The sequence below is a fragment of the Gymnodraco acuticeps genome, unplaced genomic scaffold (genome assembly GCF_902827175.1).
Source record: "Gymnodraco acuticeps unplaced genomic scaffold, fGymAcu1.1, whole genome shotgun sequence".
In the NCBI taxonomy this organism is placed as follows: Eukaryota; Metazoa; Chordata; class Actinopteri; order Perciformes; family Bathydraconidae; genus Gymnodraco; species Gymnodraco acuticeps.
In genome coordinates this window covers 1,882,404-1,907,012 of record NW_022991003.1, presented here as the reverse complement: position 1 = coordinate 1,907,012, position 24,609 = coordinate 1,882,404, and the positions used below count along the sequence as shown (strand labels likewise).

Here is a 24,609-nt window from a genome sequence, read left to right as displayed (position 1 = left end):
TTTGTGCAGTTCTATGCAGATGCAATATTATTTAAAAGTAGCAATACCAAGATGAGACAATACTCTGCAAGTCTTCCATTCCAACATGTGTTTAAAATCTTAATTATATAGCTTTCAGAAATGATCAGAAACATTTTACACATGTCAAATATCAAAGTACACAACACGTCTCAAGTAATAAGTCGCATATATTATTGGAATAGTATAACTGATTCATCTGCATGTAAACTTAAATGTTGTCATGGTGGAGCTAATTTTACAACTTATACAGTTGGGTGTCACAAGAAAATATCAAAAGCACTGTGAGATGATCAACAGATAGGAATGCAGAAACAGCACACTTTATATTTTGTAACTGTATTGTAACTTGACCCATAACATGTTTATTGTATGCATCAAACACCAAGGCGACTCCCTTTTAAGTGAAATTCAACACGAAAATAAACTTTATTTTGATTTTCAAGTGTGCAACTGAGAAAACACAAGGGTGTTTTTTGTTGTGAAGAAGTCACAGAAAATGCAATGTGGCCTGCACATTTGTTAGAGCAAAATAGGTCATCTGGAAGGCACCCACTAGGTGGCACAAGACAAAAGGTTTCCATTCACCTGAAATATACTTATTGTGCTTCAGCAGTTCACAGAGCATGGGCTACCCATATACAAATAAATGAAAAAAACAAGGCACTGAATGTGATGCTCTTATACTATTTTACATCTTTCCTGTATAGCCCAACAGGCCTTTTCCACACAACACTCTGGCATTTCACTGAAGGAAATACACATGAATACATACTATAATTATTGATGAATGAAATGGTTAAGATCACTAACATTTCTTTGTATCACAATGACAAGCCAATATGACTGCTGTGAAAAAGTCTGTTCCCCATGTGTTCAAACAAACAGGGGCCCATCACCTGTGGGTAGTTGAGAGAGATGATAAATGCCAAATCAATTATAAAATCTTTATAAAATGACAAATAGTTAAGCCAAAATGTTAGTGAGGGAGTGTGTGCGCTTTGTAAGAAATTAAAATCAATATTGAATGACGTAACTTAGTTTAAACATAGAGTAAGCTTAAAACTGTTTTATTCTGAAGAAATTCCCGGTTAGCATTGGCTTGTGGCTAACGTTGTTGCTAAAGGAATGTACAGTTTATTTTGAAAAGCTTTATTGAAAGGCGTCAACATTGTCAACAGTGACATCACTTCCGGTTTTACGATAACAACGATTACAGCCAATAAAATGCATTAAATAAAGAGTCCACCAGGCGCCTTGGGGGACTTCTTGGAGGAATTAGATAATCTCCTCTCATACATCCCTGAAACTGGCCCTCCCGCTGTACTTCTCGGAGACTTCAACCTCCAGACAGGGAAGATAGACGAACTAACATCTCTGTTAACCGCCTTTGCTTTCTCACTGTCTCCATCCCCACCAACTCATAAAGCTGGCAATGTCCTTGATCTCATATTATCAAGGAACTGCACTACTTCTAACCTCTCTGTCAACCCGCTCCACACATCCGATCACTTCTTCATTTCATTCTCTCTACCCCTTTCCAAACATAAGGAACTAATCTCTTCTCATCCTGCACCTGTCCGCCGTAACCTTCATTCCCTCTCCCCCTCTACCTTTGCCTCATCGGTGCACTCAGCCCTCCCTTCCTCTGACTCGTTCCAACTCCTACCTCCAAACTCTGCTGCAGAAACTCTCCTCTCTACTCTCTCATCCTCTCTGGACTCTCTCTGTCCTCTCACATCTCGGCAGGCGTGTCAGTCCCCTCCTGCTCCCTGGCTAAATGACGCACTGCGTGCTAATAGAACCGTCCTTCGGGCAGCAGAGCGGAAACGGTGGAAATCCAAACACCGTGACGACCTCCTAACCTATCAGGCTCTCCTCTCCTCTTTCTCTGCTTCGATCTCTCAGGCAAAAAGGACTTTCTTTCCAGATAAGATCCAATCTTCCTATTCCAATCCCACAAAACTATTTTCCATCTTCTCCACCCTCTTGGACCCTCCAAAAGCTCCTCCCCCCTCCTCCCTTCTGTCAAGCGACTTTGTTAACCACTTTGAAAAAAAGGTTGATGATATTCGCTCTTCTTTTTCTGACTCACCTTTACTCACCACTGGGTCACCAGACCCCACTTCCACCGACACACTGACCTCCTTTTCCCCTCTCTCTCCAAGAGAGGTTCTTACCCTTATTACCTCTGCCCGCCCTACCACCTGTCCTCTGGACCCTATCCCTTCAAACCTCCTTCAGACTATCGCTCCTGATATTCTACCGTTTCTCTCCCATTTCATCAACACTTCTCTAACTTCTGGTCACTTTCCAAACAGTCTCAAGGAGGCAAGAGTAAACCCTCTCCTAAAGAAACCCACTCTCAACCCGTCTGATGTTATAAACTACAGGCCTGTCTCTCTCCTCCCGTTCCTGTCTAAAACACTTGAACGCGCTGTCTTTAAACAACTCTCCTGTTATCTCCATCAGAACAACCTTCTGGATCCGCACCAGTCTGGTTTCAAGGCAGGTCACTCCACAGAAACTGCTCTCATTGCTGTCACTGAGGAACTGTGTTACGATTATTGTGTTATGTCACGTTTTCTATGTCTTGGTTTGGGTGTTTTGCTGTTCTCCCTGTCATGTTTTCCTCTGGGTATATTGTCGGGTCCTTTTCCCTGTGTTTTTCCTCCCGTCGTTAGTTTCGCTGGTGTGTCTAGTTGTCTGATTGTTTTCACCTGTGGCACTTGTGTTTCTCCACCCCTGCCCAGCTGTTTCTCGTCTTGTGATTACCCCTCCCGGTATTTAGTCTTGTCTCTTTCTGTGTTCAGTGTCGGTTCGTCTTGTGTCATGACTAGTTCGTCGGTGAGTGTTCTGTTTTGTCTTTGTTTATCACCTAGCCTTGAAATAAAGGAATTTTCACTTTAATCTGCATTTGGGTCCTGCCTGCTTCACACACCGTAACAAACTGCACACTGCCAAAGCAGCATCCCTCTCCTCTGTCATCATCCTGTTGGACCTGTCTGCTGCATTCAACACGGTGAATCATCAGATCCTCCTTTGCACTCTCCAAGAACTTGGAGTTTCAGGCTCTGCACTTTCCCTCATCACCTCATACCTCAAAGACTGCACCTACAGGGTTACTTGGAGAGGGTCGGAGTCCGACCATTGTCAATTAACTACAGGGGTTCCTCAGGGCTCTGTTCTTGGTCTCCTCCTCTTCTACTTGTACACAAACTCGCTCGGATCTGTCAATAGCCCGCATGGTTTTTCATACCACTGCTACGCTGACGCCACCCAATTAATTCTGTCCTTTCCCCGCTCAGAGACCCAGGTCGTCGCATGCATATCTGCTTGTCTAGCTGACATCTCTCAGTGGATGTCTGCTCATCACCTCAAGCTCAACCTTGACAAGACTGAACTGCTTTTCCTTCCGGGAAAAGATTGTCCCACTCTTGACCTAACAATCAACATCGGCACCTCTATTGTTTCCCCGACTCAGACTGCAAGGAATCTGGGTGTGATCCTAGATAACAACCTGTCCTTCACTGCAAACATAGCTGCTACAACCCGTTGCTGCAGATACACGCTTTACAACATCAGGAAGATACGTCCCCAGCTGACCCAGAAAGCCACGCAGGTTCTGGTCCAGGCTCTCGTCATCTCACGCCTAGACTACTGCAACTCCCTCCTGGCTGGTCTACCTGCATGTGCCATCCGACCTCTGCAGCTCATCCAGAATGCAGCGGCTCATCTGGTCTTCAACCTTCCTAAATTCTCCCACACCACGCCGCTCCTCCACTCCCTCCACTGGCTTCCGGTAACTGCTAGAATCCACTTCAAGACAATGGTACTTGCGTACCATGCTGCGAATGGATCTGGCCCTTCCTACATCCAGGACATGGTTAAACCGTACACCCCAGCACTTGCACTCCGCTCTGCATCAACCAAACAGCTCGCTGCACCCTCGCTGCGAAGGGGACCCAAGTTCCCATCAGCAAAAACACGTGGGTTTGCTATCCTGGCTCCAAAATGGTGGAATGAGCTCCCCATTGAAATCAGGACAGCAGAAAGCTTACACACCTTCCGGCACAGACTGAAAACTCATCTCTTTCGACTCCACTTCGAGCAATAGAACTATTAACAAAGCACTTATATACTAATAAAGGACTGGCTTACCTAAAGCCAGTTGAGTAGCACTTGAAATGTTTTTGCTCTATGAAACCTGATGTACTTATATGATTCTGTTTTCTTCAAGTTTGTATTTTGTTGGTCGAACGCACTTATTGTAAGTCGCTTTGGATAAAAGCGTCAGCTAAATGTAATGTAATGTAATAAAAAGTCATGAATGAGTATATGAGGAGAAAAGGCGTGTGGAGTTATACAATGAACACACAACGTCTAAATCCTCTGATTTACGCGATATTGGACACAGAAGAAAGAGGAGGGTGGACCCCCGTTGTCACAGCCGCCATTGAGAGGAGGAGCCATGCATCAGATACTGGGGCCCTTTCTCACTTCTCTTATTTTTCATTTCCTCGCTTCTCGGTCTCACCGGAAGTTGATTTGTCTGCGCCATCTTGAGTAGCGTCCCAATGGCCTTATTTTTGCCGGAGAACCGAGGAGCGATAATAGAGGAGCTATAATCGAGGAACCACCAGACCATCCTTCGATGAAATCCTCAGATACTCGCCCCGCCCCCTTACTGTGTATCGCTCACTGATTGGACGATGCAGCGCATGCACTGATCTGATGCTTCTTGACATGAGAGCAGTTTCCCAGAGGAGTGAAGAAAATACATGAACCTCACGGGACTCACTCAGTTTATACCGTGTTTTGTTTCAATTAATGTATAATTTAGTTACAAATATGGGATATATCTGAACAACAAAGTGGTCAAAAATCATTTTATTCATTTTTTGGAAACATTTTCATGATCGCTTTTTTCATTTTCAATTATTGTCATTTCCATTCAGTCAGTCATTAAGTGCTATTTAAAATGTTAATTTGCTACATATCCAAACAAACAAAGTGTGCAATCCAATGAATGTTAATCTAACTGGGTTTTGATAGATAACATATCTCTTTTTCTTCTCTCAATTATTTTATTTCTATTGTGCAATCTAATCAATATTAATCCAACTAATGTTCGTTTATACATTTTAAGAATGGCGTTTATCTTTTTTGAGAATGAGTTCTTATTTGATTTTATTTAACAGATGACACAAATGTTTGTGTCAGTAAATGTGTGACAGGGGTGTTTGTGAAAATAACTGGGACAGAGCTGCTGTCAGACGATCAGCTGTGCGGCGTCATCACAAACAGACCTCGCTTCACGTGACGCGAGGAAAGGACGTCCCATTGCTCTTAAAACTCATGTCCTTGCTTCTCGTGGTTTCCTTGCGTCTCTCCATGCTTCCCTGGTGGGAGGGACTAGTCGCAGGGAAACGACGCAAGTGAGGGATGCAAGGAATCCATTTAAACGAAGTGAGAAGGACCCTGGGTGTTTCTCAATCGCGAGTAAAGCTGCTGCAGAGCCACTATTTCAAGCATACTACGTCATCGAGTGCCGGCGAAGTACTGTTCCAATCTCCAGCATACTTGTGTAAACCGTGATCGTTTTTCTCGCGTCCAGGAGAGAAGCTTAAAAAGGAGACTAAATGGAGTCTTTGAGAAGGTTCAAAATTGGTACTTTAATTAATAAAAAGTGCGGTAATGTTACAAACAGGATATTGTTCAGTCAGGAGAGAAAGGCTGCAGCTTCCTCTCCCAGGTGCTGGCCGTGCAGAAGAGACAACACAAGCCTTCGTCTTTCCCGCTTGCTGGCTGTTCGCTCCTCCTCTCTGTGAGCTGTAGTGACGTAGGGGACTTCCCCCCTCGTTCTTCTGTGTCCGATATCGCGTTAAACAGAGGATTTCGACATTCATTGCTTACTTCCACATGCCTTTTCTCCTCCTTATCTCTTTCATAACTGTATATGTAATACATGTTAACGGCGTCAATAGCCACTTTAATGATACTAATGGACGGTAGTCCCGGATGTCGTCATGAAGGATTTTCAGAATAAAATCTTGGTATTGAGAACTTCCGTTTTTTTCCAGAATAAAATAGCATTTAAACTGACGTTATGTTTAAGGTACATTATGCCATAAAACATTGATTTTAATTTCTAACACTTGGAAATCTACCGAGCCTGGCGTATTTCGTTAGGAGAAATTTCGAGGCTGCACATGTGTAGACTCCGCGGTCTTAAATCCCCACAATGCTTTGCGCACGGACCAATTTCCCCAAATCTGTGGCGGAAAATGTAAGACGGGGCCTCTCATATAAAGCACACCTGCACACTGAAGTAACCTGTGTTCCCAGTGTCCAGATATGAGTTTGCTTAAACATACACTGAACAAAAATATAAATGCAACACTTTTGTTTTTGCTCCCATTTTTCACGAGATGAACTCAAAGATCAATGTTGTGAATTGAGTGGCCCATGGTGGTGGTGGGATTATGGTATGGGCAGGCGTATGTAATGGACGACAAACACAGGCCACTCGATTCACAACATTACCCTAACCCTAACCCTAACCCTAACCCTACCCCTACCCCTACCCCTACCCCTCACACCAGATACTGCCTGGTTTTCGGACCCCCCCAGACCGCACCAATAAAGCAAAAATGCACATTTCAGAGTGGCCTTTTATTGTGGCCATTCTAAGGCACACCTGTGCAATAATCATGCTGTCTAATCAGCATCTTGATATGCCACACCTGTGAGGTGGGATGGATTATCTCGGCAAAGGAGAAGTGCTCATTATCACAGATTTTTTGAGATTTTTGGACAATATTTGAAAGAAATGGTTATTTTGTGTATATAGAAAATGTTTTAGATCTTTGAGTTCATCTCGTAAAAAATGGGAGCAAAAACAAAAGTGTTGCGTTTGCATATTTTTGTTCAGTGTAGTTTATTTTAGCCTTAGCAAATACCCTCCAACACCCTGAATCCGCAGCAGGAAATAGTCCCTAACAAATACACAATTTACTCCTACTTGAGTAAATTACACGGCTAACAGCTGTTTTAGCTATTTTAGCTATACTTAACTTTTTAAAGACCTTACCTTAGAACAAATGGGTGTACGGTTATGCCACAGACATGAGGTCAAAAGGTAATCAGAAACAGACTCACCTTTTTTGTTTAAGGACTTCATATGGGATGTTTTAAATCTAGAACAGGGGTGTCCAAACTTTTTTCACCATATGAAGGGCTGGGCAGCTCACTAAGTTCAGTTATAAATTAGGAAAATCAATCAAATGTAAGGCAAGGCAAGGCAAGTTTATTTATATAGCACTTTTCAACACAAGGCCATTCAAAGTGCTTTACAAAAAATAAAACACATTAAGAAAATGGCATTTAAAATCAGTCATTAAAAAGAAAAGCTAACCGGCTCGAGTGCACTAAAATTTGAAAGTACACAGCCGAAAAGAATCCGCCCCTTCCTTCAGACTTCCTTACAGAGCACCTCCTCCAACACACATGAACGCGCACATGACGTCAGCAGATTGGTGAAAGTGGCCGTCTGTTGCTGGCGAGTCATTGAAGTACTGCTGCAATGCACGCCCAATTACGGCACGCCCAATGAGGGCACGAGATACATTTGTGCGTGCACGAGATGGAAGGCTGACAGACAGGGCGGCAATCCAATCCGTTTAGCCGGCCTAAACGGATTGGTCGTGCTTTTTACAGTATTACGGCTTCCACAGATACAATTTTTTAATGGATTTTTTGTCAAAGCACTTCAGATATTCACTGCTATCGGGATATTAAGAGCATTCCTTGGAATATAACAAAAAGTGTATCTCGAGCCGGTTTCTGAAACGTACCTACTCCACCTTTAAAAGAAAAAATACATGGATAAAAGTTACAGTGCAGTTTAAGATGTGAATAGTTCAATTAAAAGCAGCGACACAAAGAAAAGTCTTCAGCCTGGATTTAAAAGTAGTCAGAGTTGCAGCGGACCTGCAGGTTTCTGGGAGTTTGTTTCAGATATTGTAGCATAATAACTGAACGCTGCTTTACCATGTTTAGTTCTGACTCTGGGGACAGAAAGCTGACCAGTCCCTGAAGACCTGAGAGATCTGGATGGTTCATAATTTAGCAGGAGGTCAGAAATGTATTTTGGGCCTAAACCATTCAAAGCTTTATAAACCAGCAGCAGTATTTTTGAAATCTATTCTTTGACACATAGGAAGCCAGTGTAAAGACTTCAGAACAGGAGTGATGTGATCCACTTTCTTAGTGTTAGTGAGGACTCGAGCAGCAGCGTTCTGAATCAGCTGCAGCTTTCTAATAGATTTTTTAGTGAGACCTGTAAAGACACCATTACAGTAGTCCAGTCTACTGAAAATAAAAGCATGAACAAGTTTTTCCAAATCCTGCTGTGACATTAGTCTTTTAATCCTAGATATATTCTTTAGGTGATAGTAGGCTGATTTAGTAACTGTTTTAATGTGACTGTTGAAACTCAGGTCAGAGTCCATGACTACAGCTGGCTTTATCTGTTGTTTTGAACATTGCAGGCTGAAGCTCAGCGCTAACTTTTATACGTTCTGACTTGGCTCCAAAAACCATTACCTCAGTTTTATCTTTGTTTAATTGGAGAAAGTTCTGACACATCCAGTCATTGATTTGTTCAATGCACTTACTCAGTGTTTGAATTGGAGCATAGTCTCCTGGTGAAATTGTTACGTACATTTGTGTGTCATCTGCATAGCTATGGTAACTTATTTTGTTGTTCTTCATTATCTGAGCCAGTGGTAGCATGTAGACGTTAAAGAGAAGAGGCCCCAAGATGGAGCCTTGAGGTACCCCACATGTCATATTTGTCAACTCAGATGTGTATTTACCTATAGAAACAAAGTTGTTTCTGTCCTTTAAGTAGGATTCAAACCAATTTAGAACTGTTTCTGAAAGTCCCACCCAGTTTTCCAGTCGGTCTAGTAATATGCTGTGGTCAACAGTGTCAAACGCAGCACTGAGATCTAATAATACTAACACTGAAGTTCTGCCACTGTCTGTAGGTAGGTAAATGATGCTTGTGACTGTTGGCATCTCATCCCTTAAAACAGAAGCCTCACCTTGATTATAATAAGGAGAAATAGAAAGGGTGTATTTCAAGCTTGTGATGTAAACCGGTCATTGGGCTTTTTTCTTGTCAACTGAGATATGTTAGAACGTTTTTCCAACTTTAATTGACTGAATTTATTTGAAAAGTGGTCTTATTAACACATGAATACTAATACAACTATACCATATTGTGAATTTTCCTGAATAATGACGTTTGTTAAAGGCACACACTGGTAAGTTAATGTTAATGTATTAAACAGTGTGGCCTAGGCTCGTCTATGTTCTTCGATTCATTCTGTTTTAAATGATACGTTTTAATCAGAGGTCACTTGGCAAAGGTTTTAAGAACTTGTCTGGGTTTGATATCTTTGTGTGATGTTGGCCATCAGATGCTTACACATACCTTTAAGGTGAATATTTATTTATTTGTGTTGGATATAAGCATGAGCGAATACATATTTTTTTCATTTACATTTTATAACTGACAAATTATGTAACCATTGTTGGTGCATTCAGTTGTCACTTCCCAGAAGCCATTTTCTGTCAACCTTGTGCAGCCGGTACCCTGGATGGATTTGTCTGGCTGCCCATTCCCCCACTTGGTAAAGGTCAGAGCTTGGTTCTTCATATCGGTTTGAAAATTCCCCTTCGCTTTGTTATTGTTGACGTTGATCCAGGCTTCTTTGTAAATGTCCCCAAAGATCTGAGTCAGTTTGCTGTTCTCCTCCTCGTTCTGGGGCAAAGCCAGCTCCATGCCTTGTTGTGTGCAGAACTCGACGGCAGTGGAGAAAAAATCTCTCTCCTTGTAGGACACAAATAATTTCTGACCAACTGTCCGGACAAAGTCGTAGTTTATAGCTAAAAAGAGAAGAGCGTATTTTCAGAAAAAAACAAATATAACTGTTTTTACAAACTCAAAATGTTTTTTTGAATCTCAAGTTCCTCTCTGTTCTTTTTCTGACAGTAAAACCTTTTTACTCTTTTACCTCCTGATTCAGACAAATTACATTCCTCTTAATGTCTACATTAAAAAAGCTTTAATTTACTCAGTTCTCTTATAATGTTTTATTTCCCCGTATGGTTGGCAGCTTGGTGAACAGGAACCCCAAACAGGACATTTAATTTTGTTAATGCCAAAAAAAAATTAAAATAGTCTAGTGTTTACGTGATCTAGTGTTTTTTTTATTCCACTGTTTTCCCTATTTTAGCTCTTTGAGCACAGTAAGGCAGTTGAGTTTTAAAACAGCTAACGTCAGACACTTTACAAAAAGCCCGGCATATGGTGTTTCAAAGAGGGTACTTACCCAGCAAGAACTTAGAAAATCTCTCTGTTAAGGTTGTGTAGTCATCACAATCTGGAATAAACACATTAAATTAAATTACTAAATTGTAAATACTTTGGAGCTCACATGTGATTATATCAGGGCTGCTCGATTTGGAAAAAATAACTATTTGAGATCATTTTGACTGATCAATTGCGATATGTTACAATGAAAACAGTCAAATGTGCACATGTTGAAGTATAGCGTTGAACACTCTATTGTAAATGACAAACAGCCATTTTGTTTAGCTTAGCAAAGCTTATGAATTTTTTTTACAACTATAATGAGTTTTGTTATATATATATATATTGTATAATATCTTACCCTGGCAAACTTCAGGTCCTCCATCTGGTCCACGATCTCCTTTAGGACCCACACTTCCTGTAGAGCGAGAACAAAATACCTCAATTCTCCTTCTCAGGGAATGCTCAATGTTTCTTATTAGTTAATTAATAATGAATACATTATGAAGTGTGTAATTCAACATCTTGGCACGAGAGGCACAACAGTGAGAATTTAGGGGACACCTTAATGGGTCAGGAGTTAGGGGGAAGCAAGCTCAATATCGATCAAAGGCATTCCAACCATTCAAGCACAATAGATGTAACAGTAGGCCTTAAAGAGGACATGTTATGATACGTTTAAGGTTCACATTTGTATATTGTGCTTCTACTCGGACACGTTTACATGCTTTAATGTTCAAAAAGGTCTTTATTTTTCTCGTACTGCCCGTGGCAATGTAACAAAATTCAGACAAAAAGCATGGTCTTAGTTTGGTCAGAAATAAAACTCTTCAGAACACTACTCTGCTGAAATTGAAAATACCCACCTTTTTGACCAGGAGGACCAGCACCAGGTTCCCCAGGTGCCCCAGGGAAACCAGGTGGGCCACGTGGGCCACTTGGACCACCAGATAGCCCATCAAGACCAGGAGGCCCATCAAGACCAGGTGGCCCATCAAGACCAGGTGGCCCAGGATCCAGACAAGAACATGTCTGCCCATTAATAATATTGCTGCCAATAAAATTATACAGGCAGACAACGCCGAATAGGGGCCACATCTTGATCTTCTCAGTGTAGAACTGAAATGTATATTAAATATAGTTGAGCATTTTCTATTATAGAGCTTCACTAGAAATATGTGTATCATAATTTAGAACCAATAGTTCGTAGCTGAATGTAAATTGGTATTTTCCATGCACTCATAGATGTGGGTTCTGGAAATATTCCAAACAGAGGTATACTACCAAAACAGGCTAAATGTAATTAGCGAAACATTAAAAGTTGTTTAAAAGGACTTAATAACACAATCAAGTAATAAATAGTGATAAGCAGAGCATAACTCACCGTATAAATGAGAGTGATCTGCTGTGTGCTGCTTCCTCTCTACTTCCAAAGAAAAAATGTTCATGTATGAGTGATCTGGTCTGATGTAACAACAGATGCAAAGTTTGGGATTTTTCTTAGAATAGAGGAAGTTTATCAGCCCAAGATCCTCCCTCTTTTTTTAACCCAATAATGACAGTGTAGTAATAAGATACATAACTTAACTTTGTTTCAATGAGATAACATAAGAATTGCATCGACTTTGCACCCTGAGCTGTGATTTTAGGTGGCCATGTTGCATTAAAAGACTCAAGTACACATATTTAAAGTTTGGTGACTGGATCTTTGCTATCTCAGTGACAAAATCAGTCCACAGACAATGGGTGGGTGGAGGCTGCAAAAAACTCAGGAGCAGCTTGTCAGTCCAGTTTAGGATTGAGCCATTGTTGTTGCTGCTAGTTCAGAGGGTAACCCCTTCACTTTTATCAGCAGGTGGTATTGAGTAATATTAGAATTTCTTTACCGACAAACAAAGTATACATACACTGCAAAGCTACAGTACTAAGGACATCATTCTCTTTCAATGGACTGCACACTCACTATTGCTAAAACATGCTAAAACATTTAAAAAGATGCTTAGCATGCTAAAATGAATGAATGAACCTCACTGCTGTATACTTTTACTGGGGCATATGCTTTACGAATATATATATTTGTTTTTATTTACTTGAATGATATTTCATATATTGTTTACTTTCATATAGGAAAACATGTGCGACAATAATGCTATGATGCTGAAGCAGTGAAACACTTTTAATGAGATTGACATATCACAAGCATGGTTTATGAAACAATTACACATGAAAGTAAAACTGTCTAAAAGCAGTTTGTCCTAATCTGAATCATTGAAGCAGTTTACATTTTGATTGATTAGTTCACAGATATTAATGGGAGAATGCAAAAGGCATACTTTTTTGCCAACTTCTTCCATTTCAGACAGTAATATAGTACTTTCTACCAACATAAAACATACAGAAGAAAATGTAAATTGCAGTGTGACCTTTTCATATCTGACATATGATGTAATTATTCTGAAAGCATTCGCTTGTCACTTGCCAGACACCATTTTCTGACAGCATGGTGCAGCCTGTACCCTGGATGGATTTGTCTGGCTGCCCTTCTCCCCACTTGGTAAAGGTCAGAGGTAGGTTCTTCATATCAGTCAGTAAATTCCCCTCTACTTTGTTATTGTTGACGTTGATCCAAGCTTTTTTTAAATGTACCCCAAACACTTGAGTCAGTTTGCTGTTCTCCTCCTCGTTCTGGGGCAAAGCCAGCTCCAAGCCTTGTTGTGTGCAGAACTCGACGGCGGTGGAGAAAGAGTCTCTCTTCTTGTAGGACACAAAGTATTTCTGACCAACTCTCCGGACAAAGTCATAGTTTAAAGCTAAAAAGAGAAGAGCATATGCAGAAAAAACAAATATAACTGATCGAGTGAAACCATTTGTTTTTATAAACTCACCTTTTTTTTTACCCAAGGTTCCTCTCTGTTCTTTCTCTCCGATGCCTTGCTCAAAGGCACCACGGCAGGGCCCAGGAGGTGAACTGGGACCTCTCCAAGTAGCAGACCACACTCCTATTTTAGGTCTGTTTGGGGACTTGAACCAGCAGCCCTACGGCTCCCAGTCCAAGCCTCTACTGACTGAGCCACTGCCGGAAAAAGCCCAGCATATGGTGTTTCAAAGAGTGTACTACTTACCCAGCTCGAATTTAGAAAATCTCTCTTTTAAGGTTGTGTAGTCCTTGCTTCCACAATCTGGATTAAAACACAATACATTCAATTACTAAATTGTAAATACTTTGGAGCTCACATGTGTGTTTATCAGGGCTGCTCGATTTGGAAACAAATACTATTTGAGATCATTTTGACTGATCAATTGCGATATGATTGGCGATATAAAAGGAAATTACAATATAACATTATAATTTACAAAAAAATACTTTATGAACATATTTTGCTATTACAAAATATTGTGCCAACTACTATTTGGATATTGCACTAGTCCATATTGCGAATTTAATAAAAAAGAAGATTTTGTTTGCAATCAAAGTATATACCCCGCCACATCAAAGGCTCATAATTCAGTTCATCTTCAGTTATTTTCATTATTAACATCACAATAACTCAGTAATGTTGTTACGTCTGCTGTTTGTAAATCAAATATTGCAGCCATCTTAAGTTGAAATTGTGCAGGACAATGAAAATAGTAAAATGTGCACATGTTGTAGTATAGCATTGAACATTATTGTAAATGACAAAAAAAGCCATTTTGTTTAGCTAAGCAAAGCTTATGAAAAATTGTTACAACTATAATGAGTTTGTTATATATATATATTGTAAAATATCTTACACTGGCAAACTCCAGGTAGTCCAGGTCTTCCATCTGGTCCACGATCTCCTGTAGGACCCACACTTCCTGTAGAGCGAGAACAAAACACCTCAATTCTCCTTCTCAGGGAATGCTCAATGTTTCTTATTAGTTAATTAATAATGAATACATTATGAAGTGTTTAATTCAACATCTTGGCACGAGAGGCACAACAGTGAGAATTTAGGGGACACCTTAATGGGTCAGGAGTTAGGGGGAAGCAAGCTCAATATCGATCAAAGGCATTCCAACCATTCAAGCACAATAGATGTAGGCCTTAAAGAGGACATGTTATGATACTTTCCAGGTCACATTTGTATGTTGTGCTTCTACTCGGACACATTTACATGCTTTAATGTTCAAAAAGGCATTTATTTTTCTCGTACTGCCCGTGGCAATGTGCCAAAATTCAGACAAAAAGCATGGTCTTAGTTTGGTCAGAAATAAAACTCTTCAGAAATTGAAAATACCCACCTTTTTGACCAGCACCAGGTTCCCCAGGTGTCCCAGGTTTCCCAGAGACACCAGGTGGGCCAGATCCAGGGCTCCCAGGTGGCCCAGCTGTCCCAGGTGTCCCAGGTGTCCCAGGACGACCGGGTGGCCCACAACATGCTGTCTGCCCATTAATAATATTGCTGCCAATAAAATTAAGCAGGCAGAAAACGCAGAATAGGGGCCACATCTTGATCTTCTCAGTGTAGAACTGAAACATTATATTCAATGAAAAGTTATTTAAAAGGACTTAATAACACAATCAAGTAATAAATAGTGATAAGCAGAGAAGAACTCACCGTATAAATGAGAGTGATCTGCTGTGTGCTGCTTCCTCTCTACTTCCAAAGAAAAATGTTCATGTATGAGTGATCTGGTCTGATGTAACAACAGATGCAAAGTTTGGGATTTTTCTTAGAATAGAGGATGTTTATCAGCCCAAGATCCTCCCTCTTTTTTTAACCCAATAATGACATAGTGTAGTGATAAGATACACTGAACAAAAATATAAATCACTTTTGTTTTTGCTCCCATTTTTCATGAGATGAACTCAAAGATCTAAAACATTTTCTATATACACAAAATAACCATTTCTCTCAAATATTGTTCACAAATCTGAAAAAATCTGTGATAGTGAGCCGAGATAATCCATCCCACCTCACATGTGTGGCATATCAAGATGATAATTAGACAGCATGATTATTGCACAGGTGTCCTCAGCTTAATGAGATGAGTGTTACCCAATAGAGCACAATTTCTTGCTCATTGCTCCTTTCGTGAACACCCTTACATAGAAGAAGGGCCACATACTTCGAATGTTCTGAGGTAATGGTACAAAGTTAACACACACAACATCTGTGAATTCTTGCAAATCAGAGCTGTAATAATCATGATCCACACTCACTCACAACCTCGTAGTCCTTGAATAGGAATCTTACCCAAGTCTAACTTAGCAATGCTCTTCTTTAACGTGCCATCGTCCTCGATAAGGGAACCAACGTTTTCTGGATAAAGAGGAATAACTTCAGTTACCAAAGTTGCAATACATTTGTGCTAAATGATGTGCAATCTCTACAAAAAAAAGTCGTATTGTTTCCTTTAATACTGTACACCTTACAATATAATGCAAACCAGTTTACAATCCATTGCAATAAATACAAGCACTATGAATAAATTCCTTTAATTCAAGTTATATTGATTCACATCCGTGCTTATTTAAAGGGGTTTTGTGTTAAAATGTGTAGTTTACATCTGATTTTAGATAATGATGACTTGTGAAATTTGATGATAACTCATTTATGAATAATTATTTCTGCCCTAACCCTTCCTTTGTAATTATAATAAAGATCTTAATCTTTTTTAAGTTGTATATACCTCAAAATCCAAGGGGCAAACATAACGGACACATGACATCTAGTTTCCATATGGACTTGGGTTTGGATATATCTCTCTCCAACATACTGTATTCATTCGGAGAAAAGTAAGATCAAGCTTTTAAATGCCCTAAACTGAGAGTAAAACAAAAAGGTGTCCAAATCTAACGTCCTTTTCCTTGTGCAGAAAGCGAACAAGTTCTTACAAAAAATATTTCTAAAATAGTTGAACTACTTGCATGCTGAATTGTTATTGTTTACTTTTAAAACGTACTTACATTTTTCTGTTAATATATTCTCTTAAAAAGAAAGAAATCACAGTTTTCACACATACCAACGCTCCCAGGGGCTCCAGGTGCTCCAGGTGCTCCAGGTGGTCCAGGTGGTCCAGGTGGTCCAGGTGGTCCAGGTGGTCCAGGTGGTCCAGGTGGTCCAGGTGCTCCAGGTGCTCCAGGTGCTCCAGGTGCTCCAGGTGCTCCAGGTGGTCCAGGTGGTCCAGGTAGTCCACGTGTTCCAGGCATCCCTCTATACCCTGAACAGCAGGTACAAATCAATTAAACAAGACCAAAAAGCCCAAGTGACACTACACAAAAAAAATGTTAGATCGATGACATAAACATTTAATAATCAGCTGCAACCTGAAGTGAAATGGTTCATCTTTCAGGTGGAACAAGTTTCAATAGCACAGCATTTCTGTTGGTTTGTTATGTTTACAAATTTGACATTATGATCTAAGGTGCTCTTCTGAGCTAACTTGGCTGACACAGAGCATCGGGTGTCATAGTATACAAGGAAGACCTGGTGTGGGAAGGGTGACATGCAACTGTCTACCTTTACAACCCTTGCTAGGATTAATTTTGTTCTCATTTCTTACAGTACATAAGAAAAAAAAAAGCACTTGCAATTTAGCTTTGAGCTGTGTACTTTGGAGTGTTAACATCTGTTCAGCCGGTATTGTTTGTTACTTTGTCAAATTGTTTTTTTGTCATCGTGGAATAATATGGTCATGGAGACAACTACTGTAGTGTGAACCACAGAAGCGGTTTTCCCAGGTGATCATATATGTCCATCTGTTTTCCGTGGACAGATTTAATCACCTTGATAGGCCCAAAACTTTTCAAGTTGCAGCCGCAAAAACTTGTATGTAATTTAGATCAAAATAAAGGTCAAGCTGAAAAAGAGTGTAGTCCAAACAGGGCACTGGAACTATAGGGGGTAGCAAGTTGGGAAGCCTCTGGGTCAGGAGCAGAGGTGTACAAATACAAGTACATTTTTCTGATATCAGTACTTTACTCCACTACTTATTTTTCTGGCGACTTTTTACTTTCTATTTCTTACATTTTCAAAACAGGTTCGTCACTTTAGTTTGAATGTGTGTTTGGTGGCGTGATCATTATTATTTAGAGTCATTGCGTGCCTATTGATTTGAACACGATCCGTGTATCCATCATTTCCTGGTCTTCTCTAAAGAAGAGGGACCAATGGAAACGTTGTCATGTTGCCGTTGTTCAGCATGGAAACATTCATTAGCTAACAATTACATTATTGTTCTATTAATATAAAGTGAGGTCAGGTACTCTTTAAAACAGCTGCTAGTTATGGGTACTTTTTACTTAAGTACATTTCGAAGCCCATACTTCTTTACTTTTAATTGAGTAAAGAAGTGTAGTCAGTACTTCTACTTTTACCAGAGTATTTTTAAACATGAGTATCTGTACTTAAGTAAAGGATGTGTGTACTTGTGCCATCTCTGGTCAGGACACAAAGTCATGGTCTATCTTTCCCTGCATGCTGAAAACTGCCTTTTCAGACTACTCCTTGACATCCAATGGTAGGACTAATTTCCCTCTTATTTCTTTAAAAAAACATGAAATGAAATACATCCCGATTGTAGTCAGGTCAGAAAACAATGTTTAGAAACAGTTGTTGGTGAAGTCAATGACACCAACCTTGTTCACCTTTTTCATCCGCGATATCAGGATGTCCTCTTTCACCTTTGGGAACAGGAACATCTGCCATCTGCCTGTAGCCAGTGGTAGCCATCAGACAGAGGACGCAGAATGGGAGACACAGCCTCATCTTCTGAATGCAGAACTCAAATCCTTTTCAAATACAGTAAATCATTTTTAATGTTTTCAGGCTTAATATGAAATAAACTTCCTCATAATTTAAAATACATTTATACAAAGATTATTAAAGCAAAAGTTATTCACTTCACAATTAAGACAAAAATAAACTTGCCAAGTATTACAAATGGTATCTTGTTATAACATTTATACAAATGTATTTACTTTTTAATCTAAGTATACAATATTTACTATAAACATATAGTACAGGGATTCAGAATATGTCAATGATGACAATCTTGTTGAAAAACCAAAAAGAACTCACAGTATAAACAAAGAGTGATCTGGATGTGCTGTTTCTTTGCTGCTGGCAAAAACAAAGTTGCAAAGAAAATATTTTGGTCAAAAATGCAAGTCTTCAGTCCAGTGGAAATTAAAGCTGGTGGACAGCTTTTTATAAGACATGACAGAGAAAGGAGAACTAGATCCTCCCTCTGCTCTGGGAAAACAGAGCTAAGAAACAACAAATCCACTTTGAATTTCTTTTAAAACACATGATTTGTCCTGGTCCTTGCCAATTTGAAGTTGCATGATAGTGGTGGGGGATATGGCCATAATCTTAAATAGCGGTATATGTTGTTTTATATCAGGGTATCACTAACTCAAAATGTAGTAGTTGTTCCTGAAATAATGTACTTAGTCACATTTTATTTTATTTTTTGAGTCACACAAGACAATCCTTGAGATAAAGAACTTAAAAGTGGATGCTCTAATGTTCCTAAGTTGAATACAGTGTTTAAGATCCTGCAGTATAGCCTCTTTTAGAGAAACCGTATATGATGCAACCATGGTAAGTAATTTTTGTATTTCAGTCTACTAATGTTCTTGGCCAAGATCATCTTATGAGTAGTCCCGGGTGAAAATCATTTACAATTTTGGGTTACATTTTTATTGTGACGTACATCATGCTTTCAAATCACTGTTTCTTTACATGTATCCTGCATTGTTTTAAATGTGTACGGGTCATTTTAGAATGTTTTATATGTGTTGTGATAAAGCAATCATATGTTTCTGTGGGAGGAACTAAGAGCTAAGATATTGGTTCTGAGGAGGGAAACCATTGATCTGAAACTAAATATCCCTCAGATTAATGGTTTCTAATCTGGGATACAAGACATATCGATATGATGTCGGCACTTGAGGAGCATTCATGTGTCACTCACCTGACACCGTTTTCTGACAGTGTGGTGCAGCCTGTACCCTGGATGGATTCTTCTGGCTGCCCTTCCCCCCATTTCGTGAATATCAGAGGTCTGTTTTTCAGATCAACTATAAAATTCCCCTCCGCTTTGTTATTGTTCTCGTTGAGCCAAGCAGTTTTGAAATCTATATCTATCGACGGCGCTGGAGAAAGAGTCTCTCTTCTTGTAGGACACAAATCATTTCTGACCAACTCTCCGGACAAAGTCAAAGTTTATGACTGAAAACACAGAGAAAACATTACTTAAACATGAATGATGTTTGTCATTGGGATCAAAATAATATGAAGCAAAGTATTGGAAATGTAGTTAAGCCTTTTCCCCTATGATACTGTTTTTCATCAATATATTATAGTTCTCAGATATATACAAAACATGTCTCTGAAGGGTTTGGCTCGAAACACCAAACAGATCATTGCAGCATCCCATAATCCCCTCTGTTTCCACCCTGTTTCAAAAGTGCTGATTCTCTGTCTGTTACTTTAGATCAGGGGTGCCCAACCAGTCGATCGCGATCGACCGGTCGATCGCGGGGAGATTCCCAGTCGATCGTGAGATGTGTCTAAAAAATTTAAAATAGAACAACAATATTCTGTTTTTATCGTTAATGTCCTGTAACATAATCTTCCTGTGCCAGAATAATGCACTTGAACGCATCAAAGCTTTGTGATTGGCCGGCGTGACCCCATGTGTCGGGGAGCGGCTGGTGGGCAGTGGGCAGTGCACTAGTTCGCTAACGTTGTCCGTGTCAACAGGAGTGACAGTCCGCACACACACAAGACCGCAATTATGGCAGAAGCAAAACATATATAATTTTCACTCCGAGTGGGAGGATGTTTATGTTTGTATCTATTCCAATTCAAAGTCCATCTGTCTCATCTGCAATGCGAGCGTGGCTTTATCGAGGAAGGGTAATTTAGGAGCGGCATTTCAAAACAGTGCACAAACGCTGCGAGACGGAATTCCCTCCTAATTCTGCCCTACGCTCCAAAAGGGGAGGGGCCTGAAAGGACAGCTAAATGCACAGCAGTCCATTTTCACCAGGCCCAACAACAAGAGCAAGGCTGCTACCAGAGCATCTTATCGTGTCAGTCACGTTCTTGCGAAACACATGAAGTCTTTCAAAGACGGCAAAGTTGTGAAAGAAGCATTCCTGGAGGCTGCCGATGCGTAATAAAAATAACAGTAGCATTTCAACAGGTTTTTGATATGATAAAAACTCAAGTTAGATACCGTTATTAATCAGCTGTAAGTTTGAGTTTGTTTGAACTTATTCATTATAATTATTGTACAAAATGGTATAAGAATGCAAACTTAAATTGATTATAGTCTATTATCAATTCAGGTTAAGAAACTAGTGTTGCTTGCATCCTATTTTAAAGGCATTTCTTTTTATAATCTACTAAAATGCAACAAAAAAAGGGTTTGATTCTATTAATTTTGTCTTTTTTATTGCACTGTTGCAGCAGATTCCTGTGTAGCTTCAGATCTGAGTTGTCTTATTAGTAAGACTAATTTATACTTTTGTAGCAACACTATTTTTAAATAATGGCAAAGAAAGGGTTCAGAGTATTTTCCTTTTTTCCTGTGTCATATGTGGCAGCACTGTTCAATGTTTCTTAAACATTACCCACTGTAGTGACGTGTGAATAAACTCCAACTCTGTATCAACAACACTGTTGTGTAACTTCAGTTAAATACTTGTATGTGTGTAGATTAGAAAGAGGTAAGATAAAGGATCTGCAGTATTTTATGAAGTATTAATCGTACAAAGGTCAGTTTTATACAAGTAGAAGTGTGTATTTACCTGGTAGTAGGCTGTCAGTAATGGCTACGCCTCTCTATTTGGACTGGTAGATCTCGGCAGACTGGCAACTTTAAAGTAGCTCTCGGTTCAAAAAAGGTTGGGCACCCCTGCTTTAGATGAAAATAAGGAGCCACTCCCCACGCCCCTCTGAGAGATATTTGGTTAAAAAAGAACACAATGGTGCTCTAGGAGAAGATTCAGGTATTACATACCTAAAGGGACATGGAAACGTTTTTTTTAAAAGAGAGAGAGAAAAAAAAGTGAGCACGAGAAACTAACCCATTATCCCGACTATTTTTTTTTGAGAAAGTTACCGGTGCGCCATGGAGGAAGTGCACACAGGAGACAACCATTTCATTGCAGACTGTTATGTTTACGTGGGGAAATGACAGTGCATACATTATTTGAGATATGTTTGGAACTCAGACTTAATTTTAAGGACATAACTTTCTCAAAAAAAACTAATAAAAAGTCGGGATAACGGGTTACTTTCTCGTGTGCTCGAGAAACTAACCCGTTATCCTGACTTTTTTTTTTTCTCTCTCTCTTTTTATTTTTTTTCCATGTCCCTTTAGGGTCTCCGCACTTTACAAAGTCATCGTATAATGTAATCAAAATAATCACATAAAAGGTCATAGTATGCCATGAAAATACTATCAAAAAAGTCACACTGTTTAGGGGCTCCGTAGTAAAGGCATACATACTAAGACATTTTTATGGCATTTTCGTACAACTTCTTTACTATTATTTCTATAAGGGCGTTCACACCAAGTTATTTTCCCACAATAGTTCATGAGAACTAAAGCAGATCGCGTTCACACCGCAATGAGTTCCTGGGTGAGGATTAAACAAATGAAGCCGCTGACGTCACTTCTTCTTCTTCTGCTTTGGGTTTACTGGCAGGCCGCAAACAACTTCACGGCGTATACTGCCACCCGAAGTCCCCGGCCGGAAGTCCACGGAGTTTGGGACTGGCTTCAGTAGAAGCTGCTGGGACTCCCAGCAGCTTCTACTGAAGCCTTCCGAGTAAATCGCAAGAACGCCGACACCTCCTCATCTCCACCGCTCCCATGTCTTCTTTTGTGTTGCCATAAGTTAGTCTCTCTGCGTTTCTGCGCTGGGCTAATGCTAATAATGCTAATGCGAGGATAATAAAATGGCGGCTTCAGAGAACTTTTTGGGAGTTTTACCATGGAGTTTTACGGGGCGTGGTTTGCAATCCGCCCAGCCAACAGAAATAGGAACCTTTTCTCCCACGAAAGTCCCTGCTCTCTAGCAGGGACTGAAAAGGGGGTAAAAATGGTTCTGATGAACTAATTTAGTTCAGGGGGCTTTTTGGTGTGAACGCAAATATATTCTGATTAACTATTGTGGGAGAAGTACTCCGGTGTGAACGCGCCTTATGGGATACCACACTATGACTTTTTGATTTAATTACTTTACACGTTTTACTATGACATTGTATTGCATTCAATACTTTAACTTTGGAATCAGTTTTTTAAATGAAGAAATAGGATGTTCTGACTTTTTATATTACATTATAATATACTATACTCAGAAAGAAACAATAAACATTACAACATCAGGAAACGTTCTACAGAAATGCTTGAATTAGACCATAGTCCCTTAGTAACATGGTCAAGAAAATGTGTCTATCGTCTACACATATATGGAAACTCGTATCATTGTTTGACATAATCTGAGCCAGTGAAATTAAAAAGGAAAAATTCCCAGGATTAAGCCTTGAGATACTCCACAGGTCATATTTGTCTGCTTCACTTTGTGATTACCTATAGATACAAAGTAGTTTCTGTCCTTTAAATATAATTTAGACCAGTATAAAAAGGTGCGAAAATGTCCAACCCATTTATCCCAAACTTTTAAAGTGGCCCTTTTATCCTATTTTACATTTGGGACCAGAATCACCTTTAAGCTGACTATAGCCAAAAGGAGTCATCAGGCAGAGGACGAAGAGCAGGAGAAACATCCTCATCTTCAGAAAAATAATAATGTTGTATTGTTAAAGTTAATTAGATATAGATTATAATTGAACATTATTTAAACATTCCTGATATTTGTTTTTGGGATCAAAACAATTGTTAAGCAAAATCTGTTTTACTTCTTAAAGATTTTCTCAGTCATGTTGGAAATATAGTTAAAAATGTTCTCATACAATAAGAATGATTACTTTTAACAATGTAGTTCCCAGTTCTAACCCTAACCGTAACTTGAAGGGCCCATGTCATGCTTTTCCGGTTATTATCCGTCCCCTTGTGTGTTATGAAGGTTTTTATGCATGTAAACGGTCTGCAGAGTCAAAAACCCTCAAAGTACACCCTGTTGCGAGTACATTACATTACATTACATTTAGCTGACGCTTTTATCCAAAGCAACTTACAATAAGTACATTCGACCAGGAAGACACAACCTTGAAGAAAACAGAATCATATAAGTACATCAGGTTTCATAGAGCCAAACATTTCAAGTGCTACTCAACTGGCTTTAGGTAAGCCAGTCCTTTATTAGTATAAAAGTGCTTCGTTAATAGTTCTAACGCTCGAAGTGGAGTCGAAAGAGATGAGTTTTCAGTTTGCGCCGGAAGATGTGCAAGCTATCTGCCGTCCTGATGTCAATGGGGAGCTCATTCCACCATCTTGGAGCCAGGACAGCAAACCCACGTGTTTTCGCCGATGGGAACTTGGGTCCCCCTCGCAGCGAGGGCGCAACAAGTCGTTTGGCTGATGCAGAGCGTAGTGCACGCGCTGGGGAGTAAAACTCTAACACAGTCTATGCTGCCCCAAAACGCCTCGTTGGAGATTTCTCATTTACCATTGTTTACTTCCTGGGTATTGTGGCGTGTGAATACCCAGAGGCCACACCCTCTGCCAGCATTTCACGAAACAAAGCTTCACAAACCTTTCAGCGATTCATGCCGGATATGTACAGCGTATGGCACTGAAGAACGATGCTGTTCCTACTTTGTTTGGACCAGCGGGAGATTCAGGCACACAACCTGTAAGTATTCATTGTTGTTTGTGTATTTATGATGTTTAAAACAAACACGGTATCTACCACCATGGCCGTATCCACCATTGAGGTCACCCAGGTCCGGACCTCGGTAATATTTTTCGAGCTGTGTAACAAAACTTGTGAAATAATTGCACGAAACGGGATTATTTGTAGTACTTCCATTTACTGACGATGGGGGCGCTGCATAACTACGTAGCCTTGATTAAAGCAAACAGAAGAAGACGACATGTATCAACCGGGTTGCATTCCAATAGTCCATTTAGCTTAGGAACCTTCCTAACGGAGTGAAATGACCCGGAAGTACGTCACAGGTTTCAAATTTCCTTTATAACCTCCTTTAGCTTAGGAACCACTGGACCTCCCGAACCGAAAAGAGAGGAGAAAATGC

The 24,609-nt window shown here is 39.9% G+C and overlaps 2 protein-coding genes across 2 annotated transcripts; both read right to left on the bottom strand.

Annotated features, from left to right (window-relative positions):
- Positions 1-9,517: 9,517 nt before the first annotated feature.
- On the bottom strand, positions 9,518-11,895 carry LOC117559402 (mannose-binding protein C-like). The gene is made up of 5 exons (XM_034236160.1): positions 11,787-11,895; positions 11,269-11,521; positions 10,764-10,820; positions 10,422-10,472; positions 9,518-9,975 (listed from the first exon to the last, which is right to left on the bottom strand). The coding sequence occupies exons 2-5, from the start codon at positions 11,498-11,500 to the stop codon at positions 9,593-9,595; spliced, it is 723 nt and encodes a 240-aa protein (XP_034092051.1). The 5' UTR covers positions 11,501-11,521; positions 11,787-11,895; the 3' UTR covers positions 9,518-9,592.
- A 664-nt stretch (positions 11,896-12,559) lies between these two features.
- LOC117559398 (pulmonary surfactant-associated protein D-like) lies at positions 12,560-16,426 on the bottom strand. The gene is made up of 7 exons (XM_034236156.1): positions 16,394-16,426; positions 15,625-15,690; positions 14,986-15,024; positions 14,669-14,897; positions 14,177-14,242; positions 13,525-13,581; positions 12,560-13,212 (listed from the first exon to the last, which is right to left on the bottom strand). Exons 4-7 carry the CDS (start codon positions 14,874-14,876, stop codon positions 12,830-12,832), a joined length of 714 nt encoding a protein of 237 aa, XP_034092047.1. The 5' UTR covers positions 14,877-14,897; positions 14,986-15,024; positions 15,625-15,690; positions 16,394-16,426; the 3' UTR covers positions 12,560-12,829.
- Between the last annotated feature and the right edge of the window lie 8,183 nt (positions 16,427-24,609).